The 11,691-nt window shown below is 38.7% G+C and overlaps 1 protein-coding gene across 1 annotated transcript; it reads right to left on the bottom strand.

The window, feature by feature from the left end:
- Nucleotides 1-476: 476 nt before the first annotated feature.
- LOC135239204 (sialoadhesin-like) lies at nt 477-2,089 on the bottom strand. The gene is made up of 4 exons (XM_064307726.1): nt 1,330-2,089; nt 1,003-1,242; nt 541-744; nt 477-481 (listed from the first exon to the last, which is right to left on the bottom strand). The coding sequence occupies exons 1-4, from the start codon at nt 1,949-1,951 to the stop codon at nt 477-479; spliced, it is 1,071 nt and encodes a 356-aa protein (XP_064163796.1). The 5' UTR covers nt 1,952-2,089.
- Nucleotides 2,090-11,691: the final 9,602 nt, after the last annotated feature.

The raw sequence follows: 11,691 nt of genomic DNA, 5'->3' as shown, positions 1-11,691 counted from the left end.
GGTGCCTCTAACAACAACGGATTTTGTGGTTTGTGGGGAAAAGGACTGCAGAATCTGTTACAGTAAATATCCCAGTATGTAATGCTTTGTTACAAAGTGAACTGGATATACTGTAGCTTTTTATGGTAGTTGGTAAATGACACAACAGAATCAAGTTTTCAAAAGTGGCAGAAGTATTTAGATATGTCTTTTTAGCATCTTCATTAATAATGGTAACTTCATTTTTTAAAGTTGAACAGCTGCATGTGGTACCTTATTTGACCTTTGCAAACTCAAACTGACTTCATGTTTTACTTAAGACATGTCAGTATGATCAGGCTCATCACTGTATGATAATGTAATTATATCTGATTTCTCCTCCACTGGCCAGTGTGACTGCTTTACTCAGTGTCTTACTGCTGTGAAGTTACCCAAAGACACTCAGGAGATACTGACTCTCTGCTCTGTGTGACTGAAGCTGAGATGCACTGATATACTCACACTGCACATCAAGACGTTCAGGGGGAGATCTGTCTGTCCCCATCACATTCTCTGTCTCACAATAGTATTCATCCCAGGAGTTGATTTTATTAATGGTGTATCTCCGTTCTGATGCTCTCAATGAGGATACAGCTATATTATTCTTATACCAGGTGTATTTCTGCACTGGTGGGTTGGCATCACTGCTGCAGGTCAGAGTCACTGAACTGCCCTCCACTATTTCACCAGTGGGGCTCACTGATACTGAGGTGCTCTTAGGAGGATCTGAAAGAGGGAACAATAATTTGTAGTTTCATGTAAAATTTAAACCTGACTCAGGCATACATAGTGTTTTCAAATCATTCCATCATAGCATGTTTTCAGGTATTGAAATTTCATCCAGTGCTTTAGTGTCAGTACATTTACATGCAGCATAAAATAATCTGTACAATTTAGTAGAAAATTATGGCTGAAATTTGTGAGATTTGAAGAACTTTGAAAATCACAAATATTGACAACCACACAAGTTTGCCTAGCACTCACATCTCACAATAAGAGCCACTGCAGGGAACTGAAGCTCATAGCCTTTCACAGCACAGGTGTAGTTGCCTCGGTCTTCACTGCTGGCTGTGAACTGGTGACTCTGATTAGTGAAGGGCAGAGGAGATCCGTCCCTGTACCAGATGAAGGCTGGGCTGCCAGTCAGAGTGCAGGTGGTGCTACAGGTCAGTGTCACAATCTGTCCCTCTGTCACTGTGTCAGGATTCACCATCACCTGTAGATCTGCAAACAGCAAATTAACCTGTAAAAAAGCTTCCAGTCGTACTTATGGGAGGAGAATCCTCTGAGTTTATAGCATAAAATAATTACCAGTGACTTCCAATGTGACACCAGGTTTTCCAGTAAAATTATTACTGGCGGTCAGGAACCTGAATCCGTATGTTCCTGAATCAGTTATTCTCAGTTGGTTTATTCTGAAAGCGCAGTCACTGTTCTGTTTCCCCAGGTACTCCACACGCTGAGAGTACTCTGGGGCCTGGGACAGGTCCTGTAGACTGTTCTGGGGACTAACCCAGAATGTTTTCTGCACTGTGTGAGATGTGGGATATGAGTAAGTGCAGCTCATGTCTACTGAAGACCCCTTTAAGGCACAGATTCCCTCAGGGGTGTAAGTCACTCCCCATCCCGTCCGGCTCAGAACACCTGAAAAATACAAACACACCCGCACACACACACACACACACACACACACACACACACACATGCAGACACATATACATGCACATACACACACACACACACACACACACACACACACACGCGCACACATACACACGAACACATGTATACATACACATACATACCCACACACATGCGCACACATATGCAAATGCACACACACACACACATGCACACACACACACAAATTCACGCACGCACACACAAACACACTGCTCAGAAATCCTTTAAAACACAGATTTGTTCGCAACATGACTGCTAAGAGATTCAATTAACAAAACTTTAAAGCAAGTGCACCTAACCTCTCCAAAACAATGGAACATCAATAATTGTACTTGTATTTCAATACTAACTGATGTCAGTAGATGGCAGTAGCCGCCGATCAATGTGAGATTCGCAGGTACAGGAAGTCTTGCTTAGTAACTAACTTAGTAGCAAACCAAGCAAGTAATGAGTGAGTGTCTGCATATACCTTCGGCTGAAAACTGTTATGTTCTGCTTGCAGTGAAAACAAACTGCTTTCATTAAAACGTGGCACCGGAATACTTGTGTCGTCATTCTAAGAATGCAACATGCACAATCAACAGCTCCGATCATCTAGTACAGTCACAGATATTTATATCATGCCTCTGTCTCAGTTTTAAAGCTGAGTGTGAAGAGGAACTTCATCTTATCAGTTCTATCTTTTTCCCCTCTCTTTTCAGGTGAGCGATGTTGCACTACTCTAAACTAATGTACTGTAGAACATTATTTTATATAAATTATATACATTCCTTAAAGCAATTTAAATGTATTTACTTTGGCTTCTTATTGAGATAATGAAGAGAGACTAATAAATATGAACACATGCTGATAAATACTTTATATGTAGACTGAAATATCAGAACTACATTTGGAAAAAAAAAAAGAAAAAAACAATTTACCTGACACGGAGAGAATGATTACCAACAAGGTATTGAAGAGCATGGCTGCATCAGATTGAAAATATTTATCCAAATACACACATACAGGTCTTCATTATTATTTACTCTGTGAAAATGAACAGCACAAAGAAAGACTGTCAGAGTATTCTATTAATTTGCAGAAATAGCATAATAACAATTACTACATAAGTACACACAGTGAGTTAATGTGCTGCTAATGCCTAAAAATGCTTTAGGTTTTATGAAGAGCTCACAAAGATTCCAGAAAGCAGAGACTCAAACAGCCTTTTACTTGATGAATGATATTTGTATCGAAGGGGCTGCAATCATTTATAGTCCGAAAATGCATTTTATTTAATATTTGATTACAGTTTCATCTTCTTGCACCACAAAATATTGTGACGTAGTTTTGACTAAATGAAATACTATGATGATGCACTTACCAGGAGAGAATTCTGATCTGGCCTCAGTGGCTTGCTAATGAGCCATTAGTATTAAACAGCCTTGCAGACAGAGCAGTGTGGCAGAATATGATCGAAAATGAAATGCTTCACACTAAATATAAAAGTGGAATGTATTACAGTTCTGATTCACTTCCTGAACATCATACACATTTAAAATTTTATTGGATACAAGAGTTTGAATAAAATATACAGAAACGTTTGCTTTGTGTCTCGACTGGACCAGTAGTGCCTTTTCAAAAAGACTCTCATTTCTTTGCCCCCACTGTATTATTGAAATTCAGATGTCAATAATTATGTTCATTTTTGCATATTATGCTTATAAAATAAACATAACTACTATGTTTTTATAAAAATGATTCCGGATTACAACACAAACTGTTGCTAAGATCTGAGGCTTTGCCTATTTCCATACATCCATCAATCCATATGAATACCCACTCCATATGCATGTAGATGGTAGATGGTGCTGGAGCCTATCCAAGCATGCATTGGGTGAGAGGCAGGAATACACTCTGGACAGGCTGCCAATCTATCGCAGGGAACACACACTATTCACTCACACATTCATACCTATGGGCAATTTATAGTCTCCAATTGGCCTATTTGCATGTTTTTGGACCGTGGGAGGCAACCGGAGTACCCGGAGGTACATGCAAACTCCAGACACAAAGGCCCCAAACCGAGATTCGAACCCAGTGCCTTCTTGCTGTGTGGCGACAGTGCTACCCACTGCACCACCGTGTCACCCCTATTCCAATACATGTACAGTAGAGGATAATATAAAAGTGACTGTAAAAGGTGTGACAGGCATCAGGCACAGATAAACACACATACATTCAGGAGCCCTATACAAAATCCATTTTCCTAAACCAGATTATTTAATTTCATTTTGTAAAAGATCTTCCAAGAAATTGATCTGAAATGTACATACAGGACTTCCTTATTTTAGTAACTGCCACATCTACAGGTAGATTGAATGTATTGCATCCATCTATCCCTCCGTGGTAATTTTTACTGCCACAATCAGCTTGCTTTGCCATTGCTACCATACGTTGCTCAGTCGTGTTCATGTTTCATGCATCGGACTTTTGACATGAAGCCGAAACATCAACAAAACGCTGCTGTAGCTTAGCCTATAACCCGCTTATTAACATAAAGATTGCACACACTGTACTTTCACAGAAGATGAAAGAAGTGGACAGGCGTAGTTTTCGTATCTTTGTGTATGGCAAGCAGTATGGTGGTTTGGGGGTCCAGAGTGTGGCTCTGGGAGCTCTGAGGTTGCAGTTTCCATCCCCACCTGGAGCACTGCTCTGGGGCCCCAAAGCGGGTACTGTGAGGTGCCCCTGCTTGGCTCTTTTGTGCAGAGGAGTAGCGGGCGCGGCTGTGGGTGAAGCTGCCTAATTTCAGAGGAGTGCCACCCCGACCACAGACAGTTGAGGAAGTTAAAATGCCACTCACTTCCTGCAGCCTGTTCTATTCTTTATTTCATTTCACATCTCAGTTCAGTGTCCGGTGTTGCAGCGCTGTTTCTGTGGTTGATGTTCATGCGACCTTTTAGAACTTTGTTTTTGCTTTCCCTGTTATACGGTCCTTCAAGCACATAATTAGTTGCATTTCAATGTTGATATTTCATAAAGATGACTTTTACTAAATAAAATCTATTGTATAGTATTATTATAAAATCTTTCACAGAGATGAACTTGATCCCCACGTGAAATAAATGGAATGCAGGCAAAACATGATGGCCATTTAAAGAAAATAATGATAATATTTTTCAGAACAGAGGTTCGAGGTTCACAGTGCTTTACAATGCTCAAATAAACCATGATACATTGATACACAAAATAAAACAAAGTATGTAAAGATAACAAATAAAATATGCATTCTTTCAAATACATAAGACCAGACAGAAACTTAAATACGGGCTCAATACAACAAGGCAATGTAAAATTAAGTACTAAAATACTGTTTTAAAAACATCTAGGACCTTACCTTTAAAAGTGACTTGAGTTTGGAGATTATAATCTGCACAGACTATAATACAATATGAGACTGTAATATCTTCAGACAGGGGTCTGGAGGACTATACAAAGGAGATGCACACACACACACACACACAAACACACACACACACACATTATTTCAAGAATAAAATTTAGTTTCACAAAAGTTGAAATGATGCTAAAATCTATTCTTCCGGAGTAGAGCACACCAGTAAATGCAGTTGATTTACAGATCTGTGCATGTCATATAGCCAAAGAACTCTACTCATCTCTGTTGCAGATCTGAGCATGAACAGGAACTTCAGATTAATCCTATGCTCTATATTTCACAATCCTGTCCTATGCATTTCACAGCAGATGTGTGGTAAAAACGAATGTAAAAAGATTCTGCTCAGCCTAGAATCTCTAAACCAAATTCAAATTCAAATTCAAAATAACTTTATGTATCCATTAGGAACTTCATTTGTGTAAAAGTGTCAGTGCATACACAATACATAACCGGACAAACGACAAACACAAATTAGACAACATACAAGTGTAGCTTAAAACAGTTTAAGATGTCCACCTATAGGGCATCTAAACAACCTATGTGATCATGTGTATATGATTTAGATTCCCATTTCCTGTAACATATGTCTTTTTGCTTACCCAGTCTAATGAGTGAAACAGGTTATATCAAATCATAGTAATCCTAAATAGATTTTAGCTTCTGATAGATATTGTAACCTCTGTAAACTGGCATTAATAAGCAGAATTGAAGTAACTATTTTTTTTTTTTACCTGAGGCAGAGAGAAGAGCTGTTGAGGTTGTTTGGGGCATGGCTGCATCGGCCTGAACAAATATATTAAAAACATAACTTATATTATTGCCTTTTGTTATTTAAGCCATATCCAAAATTCCACAAGGAAAATCACTGATATTCAGCATTCAAAAGATAGCATGAAAAGTAATAAAATAGTTACTTTCCGTAAACAATGGTCATTTTTTAGTTTTTTTTTTTTTTTTTTTTTACATTATTTTCATTTTAAGAAAGCTAATTTACTGTTTTAACGAATGCTGTGCATGTTTTACCCACTGGTCACATAGCCACCTTTCAGCAGTGAGAGAGACTGATCTCCATTAGGATCACTAGATTAGCACAGAATAAAGCACTTGCTGTAATCCGTAGATCAGTGAACAACAACACTGTACTTAAATTTCTCCACTGTTTAAAAAAATAAATAAAATAAATGTAAGCGTGCAAAAATTAAAGATGTCTTCTCTCAACTTCTATCAAGGCACTCTATTGAATCATATACATTATTTTACAACTCAATGAAAAAATGTGTTAACAGCCATTAAAAGGAGTACCATGGTGATTTTCACACTTTCTCGGTTTTATGTGCAATTTGCACAAGAGGCATTGAAGAAACACAATGAGTGAAGTATTAAATATGTCCGTTCTGTATTTTTGGAGAAATATGCGTTTTAAATTTATCGTCCTATTTTCAACCGGTTGAGAAAATTGTCAGCTTGATGCGTCACGAACACAGTAACCACTCCCCTTTCCACGCCCCGTAAACCCATGGATAACTCGAGACCCATAGTTTGCGCCGCTGGTTTACGGGCAAGACAATGCAAATATTTAACTATCGTTAGGTTCACTTAAATTAGAGTGCCTTTTAAGGACTATTAGATTATTTCTGGTCATATTCATTTAGCTAGCTAACGTTAGCTAGCTAGGTAGTTTGCTTTCATAAGGCAATGTTATCGATAACGTTAGCTAGCTAGTTTGCTTTATGAGGACGTTATAGTTGTGCTTTTATCTTAAATTGGCTAGCTAGATAGCAAAAATATAATTGGATATAAGTCAACGTCCTTACCTTAGCTATCGATCGATACTTGATATACTACTAAGCTAGCTAGCTTGTGAAAAGTCTCCCAAAAAGAGCGCTTATCATGGGGGTAGCTATGGTAACGGGGCACAGTCTGTCAATCATAGCTAACTGACAGTTCTCATTACCACGGTTCGGGTGAACTTTTATAGTAGGAAATTTAGGCTTAGAAAAATACGTTTTAAAGTACATTGACATGACTCAATAATAAAAAAAATATATGCACATTTGTTTTGTTGTTGCCTAAAGACAACTGGGAAGTGTCACGTTCAACCACCATGTTACTCCTTTAAGAATAAAACAGGGCTAAATCGTGCACTTACGCTGGTAGAGGAGGTGTGATCTTAACGGTTTTCAAACTGTCTGAAACGACCCTGCTGACAGGCTCATATTTCTGAACACGGCAGACTGACTGTGATGAATGCAAAGCTTTAAGAATAATTGTTTCTATTTGTAAATATTATTACATTTTACTTTAACCAGGAGAGTCTCGTTGAGATTCAAAATCTCTTTTTCAAGAGTGTCCTGGCCAAGACAGGCAGCAGCTCATGCAGTTTAACATGGTTGCAGAATGACAATATAAAATCAAATTATCGACAACAAAGATTATTTTACAAGAATGCAACTTCACTGTGTAACTTGACATATTGGTACACAATAATGAATATAAAAACATTAAAGAGCTACATGAGCATCACAGCTGTGTAAAATACGTTAACAGTAGTTTAAAAGCCAGACAAAAGAGGGAACCATGTTCAAATGCGAATGACAATATTTTGCTGCTGTAGCCCAGCCTATAACCCCCAGATCAACATTAAGATTGTACTTACTTTCGCAGAAGATAAAAGGAGTGGACAGGAGTAGTTATCTTTGTGAAAGTATCAAGGCTCTGGTGCCCCAAAGCGGGTACTGTGAGGTGCCCCTGCTTGGCTCTTTTGTGCAGAGCGGGCACGGTTATGGGTGAAGCTGCCTAATTTCAGGCGAGTGCTACCCTGACCACAGACAGTTAAAGCGCTGCTCACTTCCTTCAGCCTGCTCTATTCTTTATTTTATTTCACATCTCAGTTGGGGTGGAGCAGCGCTGTTTCTGTGGTTGATGTTCATGTGACCTTTTAGAACTTTGCTTTTGCTTTGCCTGTCGGTCCTTCATACAACTAATTAGTTGCATTTCAATGCTTATACTTCATGAAGATGATTTTTACTACATACAGCCGATTGGATTATTGTATCTTTCACATTTCACAGAAATGAAATAGATGCCCACTCGTGAATAAAATGGAATTCATATGAATGTTATTTCATTTATTTATTTTATTTATTTTTTTTGGGGGGGGGGGGGTTTGCAGGCAAAACATGATGGCCATATAAAGAAAATAATGATAATCTTGATCAAAACAGAGGTTCAAGTTTCACAGTGCTTTACAATGCTCAAATAAATCATAATATATTTATACACATAATAAAACAATGTATGTAAATAAAACAAATAAAAAGATGCATTGTTTCAAATAGCTAAACAGACAGAAAGTAAAAATGGGGTCAATACAAGGCAATGTAAAATGTCAAACTAAAACACTGTTTTAAAGGATTTTGGACCTTGCTTTGAAAAGTGACTTGAGTTCGGAGAATATAATCTACATTAATCTGCATTATAATCTTCCTATTCAATGTGAGAGAGTACATGCGCATATACATGAGTTGTGAGCGTGTGTGTAACAAAGTTATATAAACGTGTAACGGTGTCACAGGAGCATGTATGCAGCAGGGTTACATGAACATGCATGTTGCAGCAGGGTTACAGTACTTTGGGAAAAATCCTCCACCAACAGCTCTTTATAAAATGGATAAACTAGCGGAAACAGACAGCAGTTCTGTAAAGTTAAAGACAAAAAGAGACCCTGATCTCCACCATTTCTCATTCTCTGCAGATTCTCTGCTCTGTGTGTTTTAATCCCACACTGAGGCCTCGTCAGCTCTCTGAAGCACAGAGTTTGTGTTGCTGGCTGCGTTTGTCACTCTCTGAAGGCTCTGCTCTGCGGTGAGACACAGGAAGAGACTCAGTCACACAAAAGTGCGCCTCCAGTTACACTGTTAAAAGGGAACCAGAGTGGCCACACAGTCCCTTGCATTCCCTATCCACTCCCGATCCAGAACGGATTCCTCTGTTGACTTAGTGGATTATATATCACAGAATCACTTGAAGAATTTACATTACAGAAGTATATTTTTCACATGTCAAAAAATCATACTAAATAATATCCACAGATACAATTGCAACATATTGAGAGTTAAGTGGGTAATATTCCTCAATAGTTTTAACCAATAAAAATAAGGAGGAAGACTGAAATTGACTGCATCACACAGTGATGAACTGGATGAACTGTACCTTGCCTGGTGTGTATCTGTGCTTTGTGTCTTCTTCTCAGCACAGACCTGCTGACTTTGTAGTTTCATAAAAATACAGCCTGTGCTTAGGGGCGACATAGCTCAGGAGGTAAGACCGAGTGTCTGGCAGTCGGAGGGTTGCCGGTTCAAACCCCGCCCTGGGCGTGTCGAAGTGTCCTTGAGCAAGACACCTAATCCCTAACTGGGGAATGAGAGGCATCAATTGTAAAGCGCTTTGGATAAAAGCGCTATATAAATGCAGTCCATTTACCATTTACCATGCCTGTATGTAGCGGCTGCAGAATGGTTGCTCAAGGAGACCAGTCACACCAGGCTTCAGGAAGGATCTGCACTTTAATGGTCTATAAAGAGCAGCACGGGGCACGATCAGTACACAGTGTTAACCGACTCTCTCTCCTTCACCTGCACAAAAGCTGTCCAAGTTCTGCTTTTTTTTGTTGCAATACACAAAATAATACAAATAAGATAAGTGCACAGTGAATGCATGCCTTTGCATATAGCCTATATTTGAAATGAACAGTTAAATTAAAAACAAAAGAACTTGCAAATATCCAGTGAGTAACATTAATACCCATTAAAACAAAATGCAACTTGTTTTACTAGAGGTCTTATCCTTCACTTTACATATAGAATTAAACATCTTTGCAAAATAACACGTGCGCAATAAATAAAACCGATCTTTTCCTCCAAATTCAAGCTACTCATTCAGTGCAGTTCTTCCATAAAAGTACACGAAATATATCACAGATAACTATTTTAACACGGTAACATACCTATAAAGAGCAGCACGGGGCACGATCAGTACACACAGTGTTAACCGACTCTCTCTCCTTCACCTGCAGCGAGTTAGGAAATATGCAATTGAGGAGAAAATCTCCGACAGATTTAACAGCAATAATGTCCGTTTTTCTGACGAAACTCAATGACAGACTCAAGGAAACATTAGCAATGATGCATCTTTACATTTCCATGCACTTTAAACCAGGTTATATTACTTTTAAACACGCTAGATTATTCAAAGGAGAGAGAGTACCACAACACATCTTACCAGCACAAAAGCTGTCCAAGTTCTGGCGCGTTTTTTACAACTACGTCCCTTCTGCAGCTAATTGTGCGTCAATAATTAAAGCCGCCCCTGCAACAATAGGTAAACTGGAGCTATTTTCACATTCATTCCCTCAATATTAAATTGGCGATATACCAAAACTTTGACCCAATGAAAGAAAATATAACACACTGGTTTTGAGAATGTTCACCAAAAAATAAAAATAAAACAAACATATTGACTCAGCTACATGTACACAGAACTGTCCTTTGCTTTTCTGAACGGCTGGTACGGTTATAATAGTGAGAATATTCAGGTGGAAACTTGTTACTCAGAGTAAGAGAGCGTCTGCTCCTCCCTCTCTCTCTTTGGGTGCTCTTCTTCCTGCTGAAAAGTGGGGGGGGGATGAGTAACAGACCTTCAGGAGCTGTGGATCAGCCATCCCAGATGACATTTGGTCATAACATTCCTAACCGCTCCTCTGAATTAAACAGCAAAACTGTAAGATTACTGCATATCTCTCTGATATTTAATGGTGCATTTGTAAGTATATGTTTTCTCAGTGATGATTGATTTCCAGATGCTTTTGCATTGCAAACATTTACCTTGTGCACACCATGACAGCAAAGAGTGCAAAGTGAGGCAGGTGACTATAGCCTTCCTCGGACTGGGCACCAACCAAAACTGAACTTCATCCCTATTCCTAGAGTATCACAGAGTAAGAGAGCTGATCTCAGATCATGTTTCCTCTCTTCATATCCAAGCTTTATCCATAATGACCTAAAGGCAAAACTGATCCTAGATCAGACCTATTCTCTGAGACGCTTGATGGACCATAGAGTTGTGCTTGGAGGTTCTGGGCAAGTGAGTCATGCTTTCTAATCTGGATGATGGCTCCTGTGGTCCAGGCCATACAGTGTAGTGAGTGATACTATGACTCAGATACTATGACTCCAGGGGTGAGATGTGTTAAATTCTATATAATTTCTCAATCACTGTGATTTGTCTCATATACATTCAGAACCATTTGTTTCAAAGGAAAGTTTATAATGAAGCTGAAATCTCACACTGCGATTTTCTTTCTTTATTTGGAAATGAGTAGAAAACTGCATCGTTTTATGGGGGTTGGTAAATGGTCTTGATTTAGCATGGGGACATACAATGTAACAGGGCCATTTTTTATCATCTTTCAGGTGTCTATGGTCATCAGCATGTGTAACAGAAAGGTTAAAAATAGAAAAAGAAACACAGAAACCAAATATCTTGGTTGATTA

This window comes from Anguilla rostrata, chromosome 1, assembly GCF_018555375.3.
Source record: "Anguilla rostrata isolate EN2019 chromosome 1, ASM1855537v3, whole genome shotgun sequence".
Classification (NCBI taxonomy): Eukaryota; Metazoa; Chordata; class Actinopteri; order Anguilliformes; family Anguillidae; genus Anguilla; species Anguilla rostrata.
The sequence above is the reverse complement of the archived record's forward strand: the minus strand, read 5'-3'. Positions and strand labels throughout refer to the sequence as shown.